The 25,256-nt window shown below is 41.7% G+C and overlaps 1 protein-coding gene and 1 long non-coding RNA gene across 4 annotated transcripts in view; both read right to left on the bottom strand.

Annotated features, from left to right (window-relative positions):
* The window catches only part of erg (ETS transcription factor ERG), a 104,959-nt gene that overhangs the window by 33,241 nt on the left and 46,462 nt on the right, over window positions 1-25,256 (bottom strand). The window contains exon 1 of one of the 3 annotated variants that reach the window (XM_084698220.1): window positions 15,855-16,024. The exons of the other annotated variants lie outside the window; for them this stretch is intronic. Coding sequence (XP_084554346.1) covers window positions 15,855-15,872 — 18 coding nt within the window. The 5' untranslated portion in view covers window positions 15,873-16,024. Of the gene's footprint in view, window positions 1-15,854; window positions 16,025-25,256 lie in introns of those variants that run through there. 3 annotated transcript variants of the gene reach the window in all.
* LOC146288795 (uncharacterized) lies at window positions 22,836-23,829 on the bottom strand. The gene is made up of 3 exons (XR_014755097.1): window positions 23,315-23,829; window positions 23,077-23,233; window positions 22,836-22,942 (listed from the first exon to the last, which is right to left on the bottom strand). It is a non-coding gene; the product is annotated as an uncharacterized LOC146288795 (long non-coding RNA).

The raw sequence follows: 25,256 nt of genomic DNA, 5'->3' as shown, positions 1-25,256 counted from the left end.
ATATAAAATTACTTAGAAGGCTCACCTACAAACTCATTATAGACAGATAACTGTAGTCTGGCAGTAACAGTTCTCACGTTTCATAATATAGCTGCTGAATGTCATGATTAGTAGTACATTGTGGGACATCCAATACTGTTACTTTTAGAGAAATGCCATACAACTCTTTTTTTCTTTCCTCTACCATTCATGTACTGTATGTTATTATCGGTGTAAATATCCATCAGAAAGCCACAACTCTGAGCAAACACTAAATGTCAACTGGCAAACACAACAAAAACTTGCTAAATTAGCTACCATATGCTAACCCAGGGGAACCACTTTAAGAAGCAAAGGCATTCAGTTAATCCTGCAGGCTTTCTTCCCCACAAGACAATAGATATATCCTGGCATCTCAAGGCTGACTTTGCCGCCTACCAGTCAGGGAGGAACCTTTTTCAGGTTTATATATCCATGGTCTGACATTGAGGGGTCCCCTTATTCTTACTCTGTTGCCAAATGCATACTGACATCGTTTTTGCAATAGTTTTAATAATTTTATGTTTTTTAACATTATGTGTATGTATAGTAGAATAAAGAATAACTAGTAAAAAAAAGTTACAGTAAATACATTTTTATGTAAATACGCATTGTATTGCTTTAGATTTGAATGCTTGGAGTCAACCATATATTTTTACTTAAATATGGTCAAGAGGTTGTTAAGTCTGATGTAAGAAGACCACAGCAGAGACCACAACCATGCTGATAAGGGGGTTATCTCATCTGTGGATATCCTCTTTAAAACCACACTGTTCTAAAGGTCTGACTTCTCATACACACAGCGCGAGATTGCACGGATTCTAAGAAAGATCACCATCTCATATGGTAAAAACATGCGGCTGAATACTTAGAAAGAAATTGCATTTTTTTTAAGCTCAGGAGGAGTTGAAAGTCCTTTCTGGAATTCAACTCTGAAGGAACAACACTACTGTCTATGACGCATGCACACCTTTCCCCACAAACCTCACAACAAACAGATTTGTTCCCAGTATTGTTTAGTGTTGTGAAGCAGACAGTTCAGGTCACAAACTTGTCAAACACAACCAAGCTAAAACTGGATATCTTACAGTTCTTCAACTGCCCTGCCGCTTCTCAAATCCCTCTCATGTCCCTCTCTCTCTCTCTCTCTCTCTCTGTCTCTCTATTTCTGTCTCTCTAGAAAAAAGGATGTGGCCTTGCCTTTTTAAAGCACCTCACACCATGGTTGTCTCTCAAAGCCACTCTCTCCTTGTTCCTCTCTCTCTTTCCCTCTGCGACAGACACAAACACACACATACAAACACACACATTTTTAAGTAGTAGGAGTGCCTCTGAAGCGTAGTGAACCGCCCTGATCTGGAGGCAGGTCAAGAGCTTGACCTCAAATCAGTTAGGAGGAAAAGGAAACGGTGTGGGAAACCAGATTAATGTGGTGGGGTCCTGGTCCTCCCTGCTACATGTCTCAGCTGCAAACCACATTACCCTCACCTGACAGAGGGAATATGAAAGGGAGGGAACGCGATACGAGAAAAACTGATATGTTTAGATCCAAAAACACCAAAGAGGAAGCTCAAGAGGGATGGATGAAGACAGAGGAGAAAAGAGACCAGATCAAATCCCTGATGATCCTAGTGAAACAAGGAGCACATGCAGCTTTTGTTTGTCCAGCCCAAACAAAAGAAAAACATATCCACTCACGGCTAATGGAAGGCCAGACAGCTTCACACTTCCTGAACTTTGATCCTATAGAAAACGCTATGTAGATCATTGATAGTGGTGTTGATTAAAACCATTGTTGGGAATTGCTTGGAATCTATTATGTGTATCCAATGTAGCCTATTGTGGCTAGGTGATAATCTTTATGGAAAATGTTGGGGAAAATCATGAATTGAATATAAAATAAGCCCAAAACAAAACCTTAGATTCGAGACAACATGCCACGTTCCTTTTGTGAAGAGATTAACATATTCCATCAACACCATGATAAAAAAGAAGCAAAAATAATAATGTATGGTTTTAAATAAACTAGTTGGTACAACAAGAAAGGTCTGGCCAAGTCAACAACATTGCCCAGAACTGAGAATTCCTCTACGGCCCATTATTCTTTGCTGAGGAAAAGTGAAAGATTGTTTCACAACCTTTGGCGTCCCTGCCAAAAAAACCAAACAGAATTATGGAGAGAGGAGCAAGGCAGAGTTCAACTTGACACCCATTCCTTGGGAGGATAAGACATAGAGAACCAGGTGCGGACTGGCCATCGGGAATACCGGGAGAATTCCGGACGGGGTTTCCCATACGTAAGAAAAATATATTGTGGAATATATTTAATGTATATAACAATATACTTAAAATTATATGGAAAGATATTGGAAATACAGTATATACTTACAATGATCGCTTCCAGCAAACTTCTTTTGAATTAGCCATCTCCACCTAAATAAATGTGAATCTTATTTATGTTTTAGGGGGCATATTTTCAGTTAGCAGATAGTACTGTTTGAATCGCGATTCCATTTGAAATACTGCCGGTGTATTATCAGGATACCTTCTAGATGACTGAGCGGTTAGGGAATCAGGCTATTAATCAGAAAATTGCTGGTTCGATGATGCTGTGTCCTTGGTCAAGGCACTTCACCCTACTTGCCTCAGGGAATGTCCCTGTACTTACTGTAACTTACTGTAAGTCGCTCTGGATAAGATTGTCTGCTAAATGACTAAATGTATATATCACCATATATGTGCATAGATTATATGTGCATGTTCTCATATGTACACATACATTGTACAATATATATGTACATATATTTAGTGTATATCTTTCCATATCATTTTACATATTCTACCATATATGAAGCATACATGTGATGCTATATCTTTAAATATATTATCCATACATTTTCCCATATACAGCGGCATACATTATGGTGGTTATTTAGAAATAAATAATTGCATATATTGTGGGATATATAACCACATATTATATATTCATGTTATATATTCATTCAAATTATATATTCAAAGCGGTATTAATTTTTATATTCTGCAATGTATTGCAATACATAGCAATATATTACATTAATATATATTATAGTGTATAATATATTTTGTATCAATATATTATCCCATGTATTTCCATATATAATGTATAGAATATGTAATAGAAATTAACATATACAATACATTTTAAGTCATATATTAGTGAATATATTTTCTTTGCATAAGGATGGGATGGTCCAAAATACTGGCCCACATCCATCACCAACCGGGCTTCCCTCTGACATCGCCATCACCTCCATCTATTTTCCATATTACACAGCTAGAACACGTATAAATTGCTCGAAGACATTAAGTAGTCTACAATTGCTGACTGAGTTTTATACTCCTCCTCGCGAGGTGAATTGTCTTCTGAAACGTGTTCTTACAGACTTCGGATGTTCACGTAAGAAATGAAACATATATGATGTAATTTCTTTGCAATCATCCAAAATAATGTTAAGTGTATGGGTATTTTTCCAAGTAGGCCAATGACTGGTCAATACGTGCGATGCATTGAGTGGGCAACACGCCGTGTTCTGAGTGGGCCTTGTATTGAGTGAGTGGGCCGGTCTGACAGCAATGTCCCTCGCCACTTTTTCCCCCCAATCCGCCCCTGTGAAGAACACACATGAAGGGAGGTCCTGAGTCAAAGTTAACACTCTGGGCCTCATGTACTAATGCTTTTACGCCAACTTCAGGTGTATTTCTTAAGCAATTTGCACGTAAAAGCATGGCGAGGTATGTACAAACATGCCGCACTGAGGTAAAAGCGCAGACTGCCTGTCGCGGGAACTGAAAATGGCAAATTGCGCTTTTTTGTGTCATGCATATGCATTCACGGGAGGGTCAGGGGAAAGTGGGAGTTTCCCATAAAGAGATGGAAGGGGATGCGCAAAGTGCGCCTAATTATGTATTCCGCGGTATGTACAAAAACCGCCTGTGAAAGCGCACCTCTATTTTGCGGTGAAAATTCTCCGCCTGTTAAAAGCAGGCGTAAACCAAGATGCGCATATGCCTCCTGGTGAAATGGCAGCCGTAACCCGAGCAAGACGAAGACATAGGCCAAAGGATTTTGGCCACAAGGATCACACTTTTTGAGTTGAATGAACACAAAATCATTACGCGTTAAACTCCTCGCTACATTACAAATATTGGTATCCGGATTATTTCAAACAGTCATCGTTGTTTTGACTTTGGTGGCTGATCCATGATAGAGAGAAGGAGGCCCATTCAATTGTGCGTTTAAATGCTTGCAATGTACGGTATAGTGGGCGGAGAAAGGCGCTGATTACCCGATTACCTGCAGGTTTCATAAATACAACATAAACTGAAGTTTACATTTACAGTTATTCATTTAGCAGACGCTTTTATCCAAAGCGACTTCCAAGATAGAGCTTTACAAAGTGCATACATCACTGATAATAACAACAAGAAAGCCCCAAGCATTGCGGGTAGCCAAAACAAGAAGCACACATTGTGATCTATCAAGCATTGCACAGTCAGTCGGTGAACAAGTTTAAGAAAGCTTTATTGCTTGCGGCCGGCCCACAAGGAGACAAAAACATCACACGCCATTGTGCTACAAGTTTGTCCGCTAGCATGTTGTGCTAGCTAGCTATTTAAGCAGAACCGCTCTTAACAGTCATTGGTTAAGACAAAGGCATGCAAATGTTCCATTGCTCTTCTTCATTGGCTCCTTGTATAGACCTGGCGCAGGCGTGTGTGCGTGCGTGTTTGAGTGTGTGTGCCTTTTGACCCCTGTAAGCTTGACCACATGATTCACCCAACACAGATAAGGCCAGACATCTTTTATGGCCTCTCCAGTAAGAGAGAGTGGTCAGCTCAGGTCACCTTGTTTATATATGCCTCGTGTTCCCCAAAGTTCAGATTTGGGGGTAGGCCTCTCTCTACACACAAGGAATGCTGAACACAGAATCATTCTTATACAGGATAAATGTGTTACATCTTCAATTTTCCCAACAGAACAACCAAAAAATAAGTGCCAAAGGGAAGAACCATAACAGCATGTAGTTTAGCAAGTTACAATTTAAACAACATGAATCTCTAAGTGCAAGTGTACCTGTAGAAAAAGCAACAGCAGTAAAAATAAAAATAAGATTAAGTATCACGAGTGCGCTTTCTGCGTGTTGGCCATGGCGCTAATAACGTTACATTGGTAAATGTACGTACATGAGGCCCTCTGTGTTTTAGCGAAGAGCTAACTGACACTGCAGACAGCACAATAGCCTTCTGGGAAGGAAAATGAACTATTGACCAGAGGGCAGCTGGCTCAAATAAAAACCCTTGGCCACCATGAGACACTTATTGGAAATTGCCACTGTAAATATTGAGCTTTTATAGTGGAAAAGTGATATGGTGCACTGTTAAATTCAACTAATTTAATGCTGTGTAAATCACATTTAACAACAACCAGAGTTATATTCTTCTGGACGATCCTGCCAAACATGTTTGTGGTTATTTTTTTCAAAATCCTTCAATATAGCATTTTCAATCCTTTCAAAATCTTAGTTCAAGGAAATGTCCATATATACTGATATATACATTATACATACCATATTTACATTTCCTAGAAGATTTTTCCACAAAGGAGATACTTTCACACTGCGCTCTAGCCTTCTAAGAATAGAAAGGTTTACCACGCAAAATTGGGGCAAATTTAAAGAGAAATATAGCTGCAATCAGCAATGAGGTGGCCAAGCAGTCAAATGACCCAAACACTTTAGAAATCCTCAGAAGAGGGTTCTGAGTATATGCAGCAAGTTTGGTGTGAATCCATCAAAGATTTGCTGAGCTAGGATCCAACTTCCTGTGTGCTGGATTAATGGCACATTTTGATTGGCTGTACTGGGCAAACGGTTCTGAAAATCTAAAAATCATGTGATGGCCTTTGTGAGGCTTGGTCTGAAGATAATCTCTGGCAAATTTGGTTCAGATTGGACACACTTTGTAGGAGAAGTAAATAAAAAACGTTTTTCAATGAATTCAAAATGGCGGCCGTATCAATTCAGCTATTATCTCAGATTATTATGATTCACACACAGAACGTCCCAAGATATCATGAGACAAAGGAATCACTTAAAAAAAGCAAACAAATCAATAGTTATTGGCCAAAACACATTTTTGCTTCCTACAGCCACGCCCAGTGATCACATGACACCAAAATGTGTGGACATCCTCAGACCAGGGTTTCGAGTCACCACACCAAGTTTGGAGTTGATATCTCAAAGATTTACTGAGATATGACCCAACTTCCTGTTTGGTTGCTTTGTTGCCAATTTTGATTGGCTGTACCGAACAAACGGTTTGGAAAATCAAAAATCTTTGACATCTTCAGTGAGGGTTGCTCTGACAAGGATGTCTGCCAATTATGGGGAAGATTTGACAAAAATTGAAGGGGGAGAAGCGAAAAAACGTTTTTTCTTAAAATAAAAAATGGCAGAAAATCCATATAACCGGAAATTGACGTCATATGGTGTGTTGAACACGTCTTGACCCAGGGAATCCAATGGTACCTCATTTTTGAAAATCGGTCATACGGTTCAAAAGTTACGTGTCTAAACACAAGTCCAACTTTGACAAGTTGGTGGCGCTAGAGTGCTCCAATGGGAGACATGAAACTTGGTGACTATAAAGAGGAGACTATGCTTAATGAGTGTGCCAAATTTCACAACTTTTTACCGTACGGTTCTAGGGGCTGCCATAGACTCCAATGGCAGAAGAAGTGTAACTAGAGAGGGTACCATTTCTGGGGAAATGCTTGCTTGCTTCAGTTGCAGGTGGGTCAGTGATATTACAAGCATTTAGCCTACTCATATTGCATAATTCAACAAGAACACCCTTTGAAACAAGGAACCCCCTTTGAAACAAGCGACGGTTACGGTGCGTGTCCGCTAAAGCGGACGGGAGCAGTGCGGAGCGTCAGCTTCCAATCCATTTTCAATGAAACCGGGCGTTGACGCTGGTGTAGGGCATAGTGGGAAGGCGAGCGGGGCGTCGACGCCTATAACATCATTATATCAATAATGATCGTTATTACACGGCTGTTCTTAACGCTGTAGAAAGCTCCATTCACTTGAATGGGGTTTCCTGTTGTGACTTTATGCGTATGCTGTGTATAATTACTGTTATTGATATATACTATTCGTGGGCTACCTAAATCACTGTTAGATACAAATGCACGGAGACGAGGATGCAGCACAAGTTAGACATCTTTTACTGGCGGGCGAATCACGCGCCCTTCGGCATCAACCAACTATCACCGAACTCTGTAGTAGTGACAGTCAAACACAATAGAGCACCGAGTGCTCGATCCAATATACCACATCCCTCTTTTTCGACTGATAAGTGGCATACGTATCGGTTACCTCAACAGTTAACTCTTTACTTACCATTAACGCTATGGCATCAACATTAAACTTGTCTTTTCTACGTGCATACTTCTATGGTTAATAAAGCATGTTTTCAATAGACTTATGGCTCTCATTAAACATAACAAACCACTTTCCTGCTAAGCATTCTGTAGAAACATTTAAGCATTCAGAACATTCAACACTCTTGAAACATTTCAGGTTAAACAATCATTCTTTTTTCTCTTTTTTTTTTTTTTTTTACTATTTTTTTCTAAACACATTTGAACGAGTACATAAAACATTCCCGAAATCAGTCATTGAATCTGGCAGGGCGTCTAACCGCTCTGCCGCTCCTTGTGTAGCATGTGGGTGTACTTCCCGTAGTCACAGGAGGAGGGTTGTGTGGTGGCAGGTCTTGTGGTGGTGAGTCCACTGAGACAGGCGCTTGAGAGGGTAGTACCTCTGAGTCCAACTGTTCATCACGGTCAGTGTCTATGAACAAACTCGGGTGTATCTTCCTCAGATGTCGCCGGTTCCTCCTTTGCGTCCTACCTGCCGGTGTCTGTACAGTGTAGGAGCGTGGTTCATCTCGCTGTCGGATGACAACAGCAGGCTCCCAGAGGCCGCGTGTGCATGTGTACGGTGTCTCCTGAGGTCAACACTGGCAGGGTTTGCACGCTGATCATAGTGTTGCTTTTGGCGGAACTGTAGGTTCTGTCTTTCACTGTGAAGATGCTGTGGGACTGACTGTGTCAGCACGGCACTGGAACACGGCGACTCATTCAGTCCTGTCACTGGTGTGTTCCTCAGTGACAGCAGCACTAGATGTGGGTCAGTGCCGGTCTGCGTTGCCTTCTTCAGTGCATGTTTTACAGTCTTTATGGCTCTCTCAGCCATTCCATTTGAAGAGGGAAAACCTGGGCTGGAGTGTGTGAGTTTGAATTCCCACGAAGCTGCAAATGATTTCATCTCATAACTGGCAAATGGGACGTGGTCACTCACTATCTCCCTAGGTATCCCGTGCCTGGCAAAAACAGACTTTATCTTCTGGATCACAGTATAGGCTGTTTTATCAGACAGGTTAAGCACTTCAGGATATTTGGTCAGGTAATCAACCAACAACAGATATGACTGACGAAGATGTTGACGAAGATATGACTTGAAGATGTCGGCTCCGACTTTCATCCATGGCAGTTCTGGAAGCGGATGTGGTATGAGTGGCTCAGCCTGGTGTTTGGGCTGTAGCTGCTGGCACTGCATGCACTTCTCCACCATTGCCTCGATGTCTTGTGCCATGCCAGGCCAGTTTTCTTGCTTTTGGCTTTTGTGCGCTGCACTCCTTGGTGAGCAAGATGCAGCTTCTCCAAAATCGTACTCCTGAAGCTCTGGGGTATGATGATTTTATCTCCGACCATTACAATGTCATTCTCAATGCTTATATAGTTCTTGACTGAACAGTAGCTGTGTAGTTTCCTGTCTAGACTTTTCTTTTTCGTGGGCCAACCATTCTTGTGTTTCTCACATACAGCTTGTAACACGCTATCTGCTGCTGTTGCCTTTTTCAATTGGCTGAGTGTTTCTCCGCTCAAGGAATCAGTGGCCTCCAAGGCATACACAACTCTCTCATCACAGGGGTTCTGGTTAATGTTTTCACCTGCTCTGCATGTAGTGGCGCGTGAGAGTGTGTCGGCAATGTACATGTGCTTGCCTGGTGTGTATGTTACTTGTAGATCATACTTTTGCAGTTGTAGAAGCATTCCTTGCAGCCGTGCAGGTGCTTTGCTCAGCGGCTTATGCACAATGACCTCCAGAGGCTTATGATCAGACTGCACAATTACTGGTCTGCCGTAGACATACTGATGGAATCTCTTAGCAGCAAACACTATGGCGAGCAACTCTTTCTCTATCTGCGCGTACCTCTTTTCTGTGTCAGTGAGCGCTCGTGAGGCATAGCACACTGGGCGGCCATCCTGCAGCAGACATGCTCCCAGTCCGTCTTTAGAGGAATCAGCTTGTAGAGTCAGTGGCTGCTTGTGATCGTAGTACCTCAGCACTGGGGCTTGTGTAAGGGTGGACTTCAGTGTCTGTAGCGCTGAGCTGTGATGTGGGAACCACTGCCACGCTACATCCTTCTTAAGCAGCTGTCTGAGGGGTGCTGTGAGTGAGGCTTCATTCGGTATGTACTGTGCCAGGAATTTTGTCATTCCCAGCAGACGTTGGAGACTTTGTTTGTCTTCTGGGGTTGGCATATCGACGATTGCTTTGATCTTTGTGTCGTCAGGCCTCTGTCCAGCTGTCGTGATGATGTGTCCCATATACTTTACTGTGTCAATTTTGAACTGGATTTTGTCTTTGTTAAACTTCACATGTGTAGTTTTTGCTCTCTCTAACACTTTGTGCAGGATGTCATCATGTTCCTGTTCTGATGACGCTGCGATGATCATGTCATCTGCTATGACATACACACCTGGGATGTCGCCGAAGGTCTCACAGTTCTTTTGTTGGAACACTTCGCTGGCAGACCTGATCCCGAATGGGCGTCTGAGGAAGCGGAACCGGCCCCACGGCCTATTGAAGGTGCATAGCTTGGACGATGGCTCATCCAGTTTGATCTGCCAGTATCCATCCTTCTCATCTAGAATGGAGAAGATGGATTTTCCTGCTAACCTGCTGCGCACGTCTTCTGGTGTAGGAATGGAATAGTGCTGACGCTTAACTGCCTCATTCAGGTTGCAAGGATCCAAACATACCCTTAGCGCACCGTTCTTTTTTTTGTGGCAACAAGACTGTTCACCCATTATGTTGGTTCATTGACAGGTACTATCACTTTTCTGTTCTGTAAGTCTTTGAGTGTCTCTTTCAGTGAATCCATGATGGGGAGGGGCACATTTCTAAAGGCATGAATTACAGGCGTGACGCTGGGGTCAATGTGTATGTGATGAACACCGGGGAACTCCCCCAATCCTGTGAAGACCTCTGCATACCTCTGTAGCATCTCCTCTTTGCTAGCTGGAGCCTTTCCTGGTTGTGGGGACCTTGCTGTGAGTGCCTCAACTCTTCTCACCAGCTGCAGCTCCTCACATGCATCTCCACCCAGAATCGGCTTGTTGGCCCGGCTTGACACATGAAAGTCCAGCATTGCTTTATGTTTGGTCGTCCTGCATTCTAGAGATGCAACACCATCTGTGGGTAGGCGGGTTCCACCAAATGCAATTAGGACAGTCTGTGTGGGCCGTAGCGGAATGGGACCCGGTAGCTTCCGGTCCACGTGTATGGGAAGCACATTTGCATCGGCGCCTGTGTCCAGCTTAAATTAATTGCTACGCCTCTGACTGTGGCTGTTTCATACCATGTAGCGCCTTTGGCTTGGTGAGCTGCTTTCTTTTCATATTTTCCAATCATTCCTATGTATAAGGAGTCAACTTCACTTTCCAAATTATTTATTGTCTTTGTCTTGTAGTTGCTTCTTTTCTCAGTGCCAGCTCTACATACCTTGGAGTAATGGTTGTTCTTACCACATGTGGCACACTGCACCATAAGCTGGGCATTGACGGGGCTCATGCTTGTTTCCACATTTATGGCAGATAGTTGTTGTTACATGCCCCTTGCTGCTTGTTTTGCTCTTGTTCCAGCTGCCCATGCGCGTTTTCCCTGTTGCTTTCCTTAAAGCATCTACTGAGGTGTCTTGGACAACCTGTAACGTCTGCATCGCTTGTATTTGTGACTTAGCGAGCTCTGCTGATCTGCATGTGTCCATGGCTCTGCGCAAAGTGAGGTCATTATCACACAACAGTCTCTCCTTCAGACGAATATCGTTTATGCTAAACATTAATTTATCCCTTATCGTGTCATCTTCATTTCTGCCAAACTCAGTCTTTACTCTTCTGGCGTAGCTCTGTGATGCATCTGTCCACCAATATTCCTGCTGACATCGCGTGTGACCAGAATTGATGGCGTTTGAAAACCACGTTCTTTCGAGGGCTGCAGTAGTCCAAGAAGGCTTGGAGAACTTCCTCCATTGTTTCTTCATCTCCTTCTGGAATGATGGTGAGTGTGTTATACACTTCTAGCGCCTCCTCATCGACAGTGTGGAGCAGAATGGCTGTTTTAACCGTCTCTTCCTTGTCCAAGGCACCTGAAGCGGTTATATACAGCTGGAAACGTTGTTGCCATCTTCTCCAGTTTTCAGCTATATTCCCGGTAAGTATCAACGGTGGTGGTCTGACGTTCTGCGGTCTGATATCTTCTGATAACAGACCGTTGCTATGAATAACAGACCGCTGTCAAGGAAAGTGGCTTTTTTCTTCTGATTCACGTCTTTCGTAGCACTCCGCAAGTAGTCCGGTAACTTTTCAACCCCCGCGTACTCCGTTGCTTAGCGACGTCAGCTGATTTGAAGCCTAAAGAATGTTCAACGTCTATGAAGTTCAACGTCTTTGGCGAACTATTTCTCTGCTGATCAACACTACGAATGGTAACAAATAAATTGTAAAAAGACACACTGTGTTAAGTCATTTTATTGGCAAGTAGCCGTGTAATAAGCGGGATAATGTATAGAACGCCAGTCATTATCGGGAAAATAAGCCCCTTCAGAGCGAAACTACACCCCTCTGCTTTGGATCAGGGTGCTGTTCGCCCTGTCTGGGCTTATTTTCCCGGCGTTCTATACATTATCCCTTACTTAGAAACTAAATTGTTTAATAATAAACCTTAATTCTTCTGCTACTACAAAGTATAGTTCCAACATAAATCGTTGCCACGCAACAGCCAGATGGATATCATGACCGGCTTTTTCAATTTGAAATATTCGATGCGCAGTAATATGGAATGTAAAAGAATGTTATGAGGACAACCTGTGAGGTTATGCTGGATTTTACAACGGCATGGAATGCAATATAGCCAATCACAATCAAGGATGGGAACAACCAGTTTTAGAAAACATAATAAAGTTTAGCCATAGCTGTGGCATTGAAGACATTACTGTAGCCTACTACACTGCCAGTGGGAAAGCAGAGTCTGTGACTCTGTGGCTCACGTCAAAACAAGACGCAGTATCACTCAAATTCCAAGTTTTACACAAATAACAAATTATGCAGACCCTCTGGCTGTCTTCGCAATCGCCATACCTTTAAAACACTGCCGTCCATTTAGATGTAGAATTGACCCTGGTACGAGTGTCAACACTGTTGACTTGTTGCTGCTGCTATCGTCAATGGAGGCTGACAGGCTCTCATGTAGCAAACAAATCAACGTTTTTACAGCAACCTATATTAAAATCTCACCACCTGGCTGTTATCACAATAGTCATATCGTCATGTTTTTTTAGTGTAAAATTGAACTATAAAATCAGATACTACTATGACGCGTTCTAGCATGGCTGCCGCCAAAAGATAGGGTTAGGGTTAGAACGTCTCTATCATGTTGTATCCATGCGTCGTTGCTTAACTTGTGTTGACGCGGAGACGTAGCTAGCACCTAGAGTACCCTTCGTTGACTAAAGGCACTTTTTGCCACAAAAACGTTGTAACCTCCTAAACTGTGCAACGGAACGTAAATCCCAATACAAGCAACTCAACATTTTGACACCGACGTTGTTTATGTAGTGCAAATATTCAAGTTTTTTTAGGGGTGGGAAAAGAATAATAATATATATGTGAGATAACAATGGTTTGTGCTCACGGAAGGCAAGCCCTAAGAAACCCCTAAGAAAACTAAGAAAAGGTAGAAACATTTAGGTGGCTTCGCTGCTTCGCGGCTTGGCCACCAATAAACCACAGGATTGCAACAGTGTCTCTGTGTAACTCATAATCCAGTATCAGCAACTCTGGCAGTTCCAAATCTATGCCATTGAAAGATAGTGTAGCTATTAACACAAAGCATTTGCAGGCTACCAAACTGGAGAGATGCTGATGAGCTGTGGATCTGAAGACAGGAAGCAGCCCCTCTCAGCATTTCCTGCATTGAAAGTTCCAGATAATGAGGGATATCGGAGATGGAGGGGGAGGTCAAAAGGAAGCGCTTGTCCATCGGCCTCTGGATTGCAACTGCAGAGAGCCAATGGAATAGCGAGGCAAAAGGGAAATGGAGGGAGAGAGAGACAGAAAATAGAAAGACAAAGTAAGAAAGTTGAGAGAAAAGCTACAAGATGAGAGCACAAAAAAAGAGAGACGAGAGGGAGTAAATGAGAATAGGGGTGGGTCCTAAAGAGTGAGAGAAAGAGCGAATTGCAAAAAGAAAGAAATGGATGTTAAGTACGAGGAAAGGAAAATGGAAAGGGAAGAAAGGCAGGAGGAAAAAGCAAGAGCTATGGAAGTACACATCCATTTATAAAAGGACAGGACATTGGGTAGTAAACCGCCCAGTAACGTCAATGGCGCAGCCTGTGGCTCATCGGGGGCATCCATTCTGCATGTTGTTTTAGCAGCCCCCTCCCTGATTCCACCAATCATTCAACTCATTCTTTTCCAGGTGGTTAGACGACAGGATGAATAGATGTCACACTAGGAACTGACAGAGATGTATGTCTCTTCACTATAGCAAAAAATCCTTAATCCTCAAGCTTCATATTATTATCAAACAGAACAAAAAGTAGTGCTCTGTGTTACACGAGCACTCATTATACCAGTTATGTCGGCACACACAAATGCAATGTTTTGAAATCGGACACAATAGTAAGTGGGTGTCTCTGCAGCAAGCAAGCAATGAATCATTGTCTTGGTTTGGCAGTAGCGTATGTTATGCTGTCATGTGTGGTACGGAACACCTATGATGTGTGAAACTAGTTCAGGGTAAAACTTGGAGCGGCTAATGTAAAAATATGGCAACCTGCTTTAAGGTTCTGAAATAAAAAAATACTGGCCACAAGCTGACACACAAAAAGCCACAACCACATACCATGGGATGACCCTAGTGTTTATACAAGTCGAGCCATTACACTTAATTATGCATGCTTTTGTAGAGTGCAAATCCTGACCATGCTAAGTTAAAACCTTTCCAAAACATTTGTTGGAGAACAACTTTCCCATTTCTCTGACTTTCCATGAGTTCTGTAAAGGCCAGACTATGTTCTTCACATTACAAACATTTCGTAGTAACCAGGACAGTACTTACTAAACCAAATCCTTACTTTCTGATAATTGACCGTTGACGACTATGACATGTTTTAATCTCAATGTTAAAGACCAGTGAAACCATTGTGCAACTAACCAGAGGAACAACTGACAGAGGAACAAGACAGTACTTTCCACATGAACTTCACTATTGCACTTTCCAAAAGATGACAACAAGCTGTTTTTTCCCTATAGTTTGGTAGTGCAAGCCTTAGATTCTTCAAAAGGTACAAAGGTTTACTGGCATTGCATGCCGATGAATAGAAGAGTCACAAATCTTGTTTTTGCTAGAATTTCTACTAAGAAGAGTTTTAAAGATGAGGGTTAGTTAGGGTCTCCACATTTTCATATAAAGACATTCAAGGGGTAAAGTATATAAACAGCGGTTACTCTCCTCTTCTCCCTGATATCTCAACGCAAAATATCTCGGTTCACAAAGAAGTGGGCTTCTCTCTCTAAACATTTGGTTTCTGCTCCCAAACTTTTGTATTTACATCTATTGATTTGTAGGACAACTGATTGTCATTATGGCATAGTCTTTTGTGTTCACAAAGAGTTCAGACTGGCTGCAAAACATCTGTGTTAACCCTGACAAGAGTTTCTCACTGGCATGGTGAGAATTTTTTTAAGAGAGATGTTCAGTTAAGTTGCCAGGTGACTGGTTATCCCTGACCTACTGCACCAGTTTAAGAGTACAAATGTGCAAAACCACTTCAATCCATTATTCTGGGAACACTACTCCTTTCATCACAAGATTTGCATTGCAAGTTGGTTTGAAAGCTCTTGTAAAGTATAGAGCATTGTAGAGAATATTAGATTTTTGTATTAATAATTACACAAAAACAATACATGCACAATTAATATAGCATTTCTTCATATCGTATGAGAATTTGAACTATGAAGGAAAAACCTATGTTGTCCTATAACCATTCTTACTTGCAGTTAGTGGATAGTGTTATTTTTTAATCTTTTTTTAGATATAAACTTCTATATTTGTAAGTATGTTTTCAGTTATTAATGATTTATGTCACTCTTTCAATTGTTGTTTTGTGGATGAGATAACCCATTCAAATCACCTCACTCCCAGATACGGTCAATACCCTGAAATTTGGGGAATCTATGCTGACCAATTCGAATACGAAAAAGGAAATTTGCAAAGGAGAAAAAGGAAATCTTGTGTCACCGCTATGGCAGAAGGGTGTTTCCCTTAGCCTGCTTCATTTGAGTTTCAGAGTAAACTAAAGACGATGCACAAAATCATGTATTCAAAATTTACAAAATATAAATAATAATCAGTGAAAGCACAATAAAATTGACTCACCTTGATGGTGCTGGCCATTTTTGATCAGGACGTTTGAGTCCTGGCAAAAACTCACTGATGTGAAGTTAATTTCAAGTAAAAAAAAATTCTGAACAGCAAGCTAGTTGAGGTTCCACTAAGCGTTGTTTGGAGCGGATGAGATTGTGCTAACGTTGGGAAGTGAAGTCAGCCAATAGCAGGAAGAGGTTTCTATTGGTTCTGGCCGCCGCAACTCGAAGAAACAGGATATTTGGGAGCAAGGAGATAAGAAAGGCTAATAACAATGCTGTTATTTTTGATGATGTGTGTTAGAAGATTTTAAGGAGGGGGTAAGTTTTAGATGGAGGTGGGGGTGGGGGTTACCAAGAAGACTACTCTAACAGTAGGGTCTCCATTGAGACAGGAGACAGGTGCAAAATGTCAAAATTGTGTTTGTGTGGGTGTGTGTGTGTGTGCATGTGTATCCCAAATTTCCCCATTGTGGGACAAATAAAGGTATATCTTATCTTATCTTTGTGTGAGCATAGACTTGCAAAACCTTTGGAGTGTGTGGGTTTCTCTATGAAAGTGTGCAACAACATGTGTTTGCTGAAGCATACACACCAGGGTGCATTTTAATGCAGGTGTGTGTGTGTGTATGTATCACACTTGTACACTAAAACCGGTGACAGGATGCAGATGTGTGATGGTACAGTCCATACTTGACACGCTTGCCTGCCTTGGGCCCCCAGGAGGGCTACCAGTTACAGGCGGCAGCAGTGAGGGGAGCCCCAGCCTGCCTGGTAAGACTTGGCACTGAACACTGAACACAAAATACTGAACAATTGTTAAGTATTGTAGACAAAAACATTACACACATTAGAGCTTCACACTTCAAAACTGTTAACTTTTTTCCACACTTGCTTAGTTGATAGCCTGTGGTCATCCAATACTCCTTTTCTAGGTTACACACCCTCCAGCTCAAGAAAGTTAAGCTTAAACGCCCTACATAATATTTTCTCACACACTGACCATCACAATGAATGAACAATGCCTGAATAGAGGAGAGGAGCTGGAATGCCAGCAGCCCTCCAAGGTGTCCGGGACCCTGGCTGGGCTTCCCAGAGAGGATCAGAGGTGAGAGCTCCACAAAGCTGAATGACCCAGATAAGGAGGTGAAGTCAAGGAGAAAGTCAAGGAAAGGAAATCAGAGTACATCCTGCCACCAACCCTCTGTCAAAACATACCCTGTGACCACCCCGGGACCCAGATTGTTGATTACAAACACTGGACACACATGCACACACACACACACACTTTGATCGGACTCCACCTGCACCGTGACCTTCAGGTCCCCTTCAGGTTCAAAACCGAACACCCCACCGTTGATCATATTTGGTTCCTCTGACTGCTTGAGATGTTGCAATCGAAGACAACAACAGGGGATTGAGTTGGGTTTCAAAATGCAACTACAAACTGCGTTGCATCAGATTACAAAGAGGAAGTAGTAATTGCAAACAGTTTAATTTTGTAAGGACTAGGTCATTTGATTTAGGTCAAACAAAAAATATGGCCCCTATATGTCTTTTTATAGTCTGAAATCAGATTTTTGGACACAAGAACCAGTATGTTCCCACACACAAACACCAGTTTCAAGATGTGATAACAATATTGAGAGAGGAAAAAAAAAAATTGCATATAGAGGCTACATGTTCCGCATGTAAATAGAGGAATAACGTTTTGCTTGTGCTGGCTCGTATCGATGAATTTCTAGCAGTCAGCCTTTCTTACTTTTTTGTACTTGATTTTGTCTCTTCCTCTGTCACTGTGTCAATCTCTCTCCATCTCTCTATCTCTCTCGCTCTTCCTCTCTTACTGTGTCGTCCATCTCTCTCCATCTCTCTCTCTTGCTCTTCGTTGTGCTCTCCACAAATGCCTTTCGGCTTTATGGTCTCTTGCAGGAAGTTAGAAAGATACAACCCGTTCCCCTCTCACACCAGATTTTGGCGGTCCACACTCACACACACAAACACACACACCATGTCAGAGCACCACTGTACTCATTCCTCCATATGTACTGCCAAAGTCCCATCACATTCCTCCTGTCCCACAACCTACATGCTAAAAGTGCTCTGTCCGCAGGGGGCTGGGAAGCTGGGCTGCGACCTCCTCCGGGAACTTCCTGTCACAGATATACACATGCAAACACACACTCACACACACTGACATCTTTTTTGTCTGGCTAAGCTTTAAATAGATAGTTTCCTTAATTGTTGGAACCTATGTTATTGAATTGTGTACGTCAAAAGCCAGATTGATAGTCTTTGACTTAACACTTGATGTCAGGCACATGGACAGTCGTCTGTTGTGTTTAGTGTGTTGGCCGTTGAACAATGGAGGAAGAGCGTGAGTAGCATTGTTGTCACATGCTGATGTCTGTTGACAGACGCAACAGGCCACAAGGATGCTGATGCTAGCTGCTGATCTACTGTAAACAATCCCACCTACAGGCTGCGAAAACTGCACCAGCCTGCGCCAAAATCCCCTGCAATATTCTTCTGTTGGTATTTACTCTTGGTTTTGAGTTGCTTGGTGGATTGGATGATTGCACTCCCCCACAGTAAGGAAAAAACAACACATACTGGCCATTTTTACACTTTATTCATTTTAAACGGTCAGGGACCTCAGTAGCGTGTGGAAGATCCATACACAGCCACAACAGCTTGGCACCTCCTCCTCACTGGATCAGCTTGGGCATGCTGTATGTGCCAGAGTGACCAACGCAAACATGTTGGCTGACTTGTGACAAATTCTGGTTGAGGAATGGGATGCCATCCCACAGCAGTGTGTGACCAGGCTGGTGACCAGCATGAGGGCCCATATGTGTTGTTTTTTCCTTATTACTGTGGGAGAGTGCAATCATCAAATCCACCAAGCAACTCAAAACGAGAGTGAATACCAACAGAGGAATATTGCAGGGGATTTTGGGCCGCTACCCACGCGGTTAGCTGTGTCGCTCATTCCATGAATACACAATCCTTGCAAGTTGTACCTCATTATAAAGGGGACTAATCAGGCTTTCCAACAATATCAAATACAATACCAATTTGTATTATTGAAGGGGAGGAATAATCGATGGAGATAAAGTTTCCGAACTTTTTTTGAGGAGTTTATATTCACATAGCATTATTTGTGTTTGTCATCAAACCAGTGGATGCAGTCGTGTTTCATACAATGCAAAACAGGCCTAGTCTAGGCAGTCCCTCCACACAAATATGATGATCTGACGTAACTACCACAAAACTATTGAAATTGTCTAATTATCAGGTGGGCCTACTGTGGCACAAGCTCATAAACTCAGCAGTCAGCAGTCTCCACTAACCCCCTGGTGGGGGGTGTGGTTGTTGTCTGAACAGATCTGACTTGGTGTACTGTGGTCTTGCTGTGGTGCCTTGTGGGTTGATTAGGTGGTCACAAGTAAGACAAAGAGAAAGAGGGAAAGAGAGGGAAAGAGATTGAGCAAGAACAGGAGTGTGTGTATACGTGTATCTGAGAAAATAGGCAGTAAGAGGTAGAGGAGAGAAAATAAGGGGGAGAGATGGTGATAGAGAGTTAAATGAATATTCTTCTCCTCTGATGCCTAGGGGCCACAGGTTTTTATGAAGATACCTACAGCATGACTACTCCCATTGTGGAGCTTTATAAGCATGTTTTTGAGCTGTTGTTCACATTAGTAAGGCTTCTATGTGGCGTAACGGATCATTCTTGAAGATTGTATTACGGTTGATGTTGACCAACTAATGCCTCCAGTACCAGACAGCCCAAGAGCCTGTATCCGGTCTTTACTTTTTTTCAACTTTGGTATGTTCAGCCGTTTATTAATTACCATCATTCAGCTAAAAAAGACACAAACACAAAAAACTACCTTCTTTTGTTTCTTGCACACACAACATTGAATATGTAAAATGTCTCCATGGCAATCAATTCAGTTCTATCCATCAAAAAACAGAGCAATTCACTTCTCTTACAGTTTTTCTCAATTGCTAAAACATACCCATTGGCTGAACAAAGTTCTCAGTTGCCTGAAGTCATGTAGCTAATTGTGCAGTCTGTTGTCAATACCTTACAGATTTTCACGATTGCTAAAACACATTTCTTGAAACAGTTAACCATTTTCTCAAAACTGTAAACACAAAACCAAATATTCAAACTCAACTTCCAAAACCTCTGACTCTTCCGGCAAAATCAAACACTCACCCCTAAACCATGTAACCTGTGCTCAAAATCAAACAATGCTTTCAGATCATAAACACAGCAAATCAATATATAAACACCATGGAGCAATCATTAGACACAACACATAAAAATGGAGAACAACATCCAGGCCATCTAGTTCCATGTAAAGACAAATTTGTTTATGTATACACAGTAAATGCATTTACGTAGCATTAAAGAAAATTGATTTCGGGTTTTGAAAACACTGGATTTTGGTGTTTCAACATCCATTGACACTTTCCTGATGTATGACTATATTTAGCCTGTGTTCTGCACCTCTGTTTTGCCAACCGACTCTGGAGGAGGGGATCCCTCACTGAATTGCTCCTCCCAAGGTTTCTTTTTTTCTCCTCTAGTTAGTTTTTCCCTGTCTTACTTGAGGGTTGAGGTTGGCTGGGTGGAAGTTCTATCAGCGTATGTGAAGCCCTCTGTGACATTGCTTGTAAAAAGGGCTATACAAATACTGTGCATTTGATTTGGTTTGAAAATATTACAGTACCCATCACAACTTTGTACTGTCAACAAAGAACAAAGAAAAACGGGGTAAAAACCCTCTGGTGTGCTGGATCCAGCCTTGAAAACACTCCACACATATGTCACCACAGGCCAATTCCATTGCCTGTAGGAGATTTACCCTGGTATATGGGTTTTGGTCATAGACCTTTCACCGCCACAGACAGAATTTTTTTTCAATTGGGTTGAGAAAAGGGCTGTATGGTGGAAGGTAAACATTTACAGTAAAAAATGCTGGTTGATGTTGAACTATTATTGTATATAGACACCACGGTGAAAGCTGACATTGTCCCAAACCACCATTAGAAACAAGTGTGAACAATTTAGAGTCATTGTGTTTTACAGATGACAACTGTGTTGTAGTTGTGTTTATTATTTGCCACCTGTGTTTACCATTTTGCAGCACAAGTGCATCACAGTGCAAAATGTGTTTTGTGAATGAGAATGTGTTTAGAGTTTTGCCAAGTGTCTGATTTGACAAATTGGTTTAGTTCACTGAACATTTGATTCAGATGATTCACATGGTAAAACACAATTTGCAGATCTCACTTAGACTTTTAAGCAAAACTCTAAACACATTCTCATTCTCAAAACACATTCTGTACTTTAATGCACATGTTATCCATACTGGTAAACACAAATGGCAATAATCAAATACAAATAGAGAAAACATGTCATTGACAAAACACAACCACTCAAAATTGATTTTACTTGTTTAAAATGATTGTTTAAAAACCAATATAAGCCAGTTCAGAGAGGAAACACGTTTTTGAAGGTGGGAAAATATTACTTGTGATGTCGACGAAGTGCTCTGGCCTGACCCAGCCCAAAGACAAGAAGAAGCACATTGATCATGTTTACTCCTGTGATTTTGGTCCCTTGTAGTATTTTATTCTGTAGTAAAGTGCATTGTAGGCTGTATACTGTACAATAAACAAATTGTTTGGCCCTGAACATTGTGCTTTTCATTTTGTTACAGTAACAGTACTGACTGCTCAATAGATTTTGACTGGTTCCAGGTTCATATCAGCAAAGAACAAGAGTGAGTTGCGAGTAGTGAGATGTTGGTTACAGTACTGCTACAGTACTTTCCAGTAAAAGAGCTAAGCAGAGTAGTAATTTCTGATCAATTTTGAGCTACTATGATAGAACATGTTTTTGTTTACAAAAGACAATGACAGATAAATATTACATTTGTTTTGAGATAAATATTTTTTTGGTGTATTGTTTACTGACTGCTTGATAGTGTATATCATTTTGATCACTTTGTTTATGATTTGAGAGCAGTGTCTGATTTTGAGCACAGGTAATCTGTTTTGAGGCGAATGTTTGATTTTGAGCACAGGTAAAACTGTTTTGAGGCGAAAGTTTCATTTTACAAGAGGATTCAGAAGTTTTGTAAATAGTGCTTGAAGATGGGGTTTTTTGTTTACAGTTTTGTGAAAATGGATGATTATTTCAAGAAATGTGTTGAGGCAATTGTGAAAAACTGTATTGCTAAATGTTAATCATATTCCAATAAACAAAAATGTAGCCTTGTAACATTAAGCTAAATGGCTATGACTCAGTCAGCTTGGCCCAGCAGAGACTTCTGGGATCCAAGGGGGACAAGTGTGAAAAAAGCTGACTGAGCACTGAACCCCAGCTGACCCAGAGAGCCTTTGAAGCCTGGATTCGTAAAAGGGGGACATTTACAGTTTTTCACAATTGTTAACACACGTTTCTCAAAACAATAATGTCTTTCTCAAAACTGCACACACAACTGAAAACCTCACACACAAAATGCTAAACCTGACACTCCCTTTGCAAGAGGACTCTTTGCCATCAAATATCTCACCTGTTCACAAAATGGAACTCTTGTTCTCATTTGGTACACAGCCATATTTTCAAATGACACACACATACCATTCATAACAGTACACACAAAAAGCATTTGCTGCACACTACCAAGCATTCACAGCACACAGTAGTGCAAAAATGAAAACAATTCTCAAAATGGAACACACCATATGAATGACTGACTCTGGAGAATGAGCCATTTCAACTTTTGTAAAATGTCTGTGTAGGCCAAATCTTTTCATAGTCAAACATAAAACAGCACACATATGCAGCAAAAAAAGTTTTATTTTTTGAACAGTACAGTACTGTCAACGGGCCTGCTCAACCCATTGCAGCACACAAAGTGATGTTCCCACCACGCTCGGCGGGGACCTCAACAATGGTGCGCTGGCCAATTACATTTCTGCCTCGGCGCCTCCTCTTCACCAGGTTGAATCCAACCTCATCAATGAATATGTATTCATGTATTCATATAGATCACTAGCTGTGTCATGATCCTGGATCTGCTGGAACAGACAGCATGATAATGCAAGTTACTGTATAGTATGGACATAGATGTGTCAACACAGTGGGGTACAGTGAGACACATTACAGGTGCAATACATGCATGTGTCAGTGCTGAATGTATGGGACTTACAAACTCTCGCCGTAACTCCTTGATGTGTTCCGGTCGAATAGGACCCTGTACACTTGTTTCATCCGCATGGCATTCCTGCGGAGAACACGGTACAGTGTAGAGAGGGTAACGGTCTGGATGTTTCTGATTGTGGCATGGTCGTGGTTCTCTTTCAGTCCTGCAAAATACAAATACAGTGAGCACACTGTATTTTATTGATATGCAATATTTCAGTACGATAGGCAAATTTAATTCATACCTGTTCTCCATTCTCCATTAAGTTTCTAATGATGGCAGCAACTGTGAAGCGGCTGAGATTTGGTTGGACCCCTCCCATCCTCATGCTCAAACCATAGTTGAGCACATGGTCAACCACAGTGGCCCGAATCTCATTAGAGATCACCATTCTCCTTCTTTCTCCTCCACCTCCTGCTGCTTCTCCTCTTCCTCTTCCTCCTCGTCATCCTCTTCCTTGTCCTCTTCCTCCTCTCACTGTTACCCCTCTCCTTCTCTGGTTGTTGATATGTTCTAAGTTCTCCTTTGTTCACCAAACAAAACAGAGGCTCAAGGCCCTTTTTATGCTGCAGTCCTGATCGCAAATTGCTCACCAGACCTGAGTGTTTAGAGATTTGAATAGTTGGGTGTTGTAGGTTGATGCTTTGAGACTTTACTTGAGAAGTGTGTGCAACAACTGAACATTGTGTGTAGTGTTTTGACAACAAGGTGATGTGTATTTGACATCAGTGTGTAAACAAGGAAAGTCAGAGTCTAATGCAGATAAGGGAGTGTAAAGTAGTGATAAATTGGGTCGAGCAATTGGTACATGACGTTAAGGTTGTGAAAATTGTGCCAAAGTTTAGCTTTTCGTGTGTTAACAATGGTGAAAAACTGTAAAGATCACTTAGATCCCAACAGACTGAAAGTATCCTGCTGCCCTGTATAGCCTGCTCACTTAGCATTCTCCTAGTATTGGCTTCGATGATGGAGAGAGAGGGAGAGAGAGACAAAAGAGGATGGTTAGTGGAAAGGAGAGAAAGTTTCAGAAAGTTTCAGTGTGGTGTGTGTTTGCTTGTCTCTGTATGTCAGAAAGGGAGAAAATGAAGGAGAGGAGAAAACACCATATGATTCACCCTGGCTAGACAGCTATATTAAAAATAACATACTTTTTTGCCTTTGGTCATAAGGGTTGTCTGTTGCTTGCCAAAACACTGGCCGGTAGCTGATGGTTAAGGTTTTTGGTCTCATATCTGGCAACCAGGAGGACACTCATGTGTTTTGCATTTGCAAAGATGGAGGACCTATCTTGGTACTCTACATCAACATGATGAAATAACAGGACAGAGCTAAAGTCACGATCAAAAATGTTATGAAGCAACATGTATGCATATGCATACATTTTTTATTCAAAATAGAATGTCTAAAATATCCAGCCAGGCATGTGAAACTTCTCACATATAATGGTTTGATATGCTGTTCAAACAACCAATCTCAAAATACACACACTACGTAAACATCCATAAATAGCTGGTTCCAGATTTGAAACTATATGCCACACACGGCAGCAATGATGTGCAGAGTGAAGGCATAATCTCACTCTAGATGTGTGGACAAGCCAGGAAGTGGTCAACCACATGACCTTCCTCTGCTGAAGGACTGGGAATTGGGTGGGGTGAGAGGGGAGTGAGGGTTTGTCCAAACGTGAACCTGAAAGAGGTTTGTCCTGAATTAGAGTTGTTCATCTTCTTATTTATATAATTTATATCATCTAGATTCTCCATGTGCCTGAAAGAAAATGGTATGACATTTGTCAGAGCAAAATACATAAAAAGATAATTTATGGGAAGTAGATACTCACTCATTGGATATCACTTGCATCAGTAAACCGTTTTTTCCCTATGTAGACACCTTCAAGCTCAGGAAGGATAACAGCATTCTTAAGGGTGAGTCCACAGCATGTTGAAAAAGTTGGCTTTTTTTCCATATCCTTTTCTACAGATATGTGAGCAGTACATCACACACCAGTCAACCATCCCATTTAGTCTACCTGTATTATCAAGGGCAGGGACCCAGACTCTTGCCACTCTGTGATAGATTTGATTTGGCCGCGACCAGACCACTGGCACGCCAGCTCCCTGTGAGTCACGCCACAAGACTGGCGGGGCGAAGCCACGGCACAGGAAATCACCGGCAGAAAGAATGTC

The sequence above is a fragment of the Hypomesus nipponensis genome, chromosome 5 (assembly GCF_054491055.1).
Source record: "Hypomesus nipponensis isolate SF chromosome 5, ASM5449105v1, whole genome shotgun sequence".
NCBI lineage: Eukaryota > Metazoa > Chordata > Actinopteri > Osmeriformes > Osmeridae > Hypomesus > Hypomesus nipponensis.
Note: the sequence above shows the minus strand (reverse complement) of the source record. Positions and strands in the feature narration are given on the sequence as shown.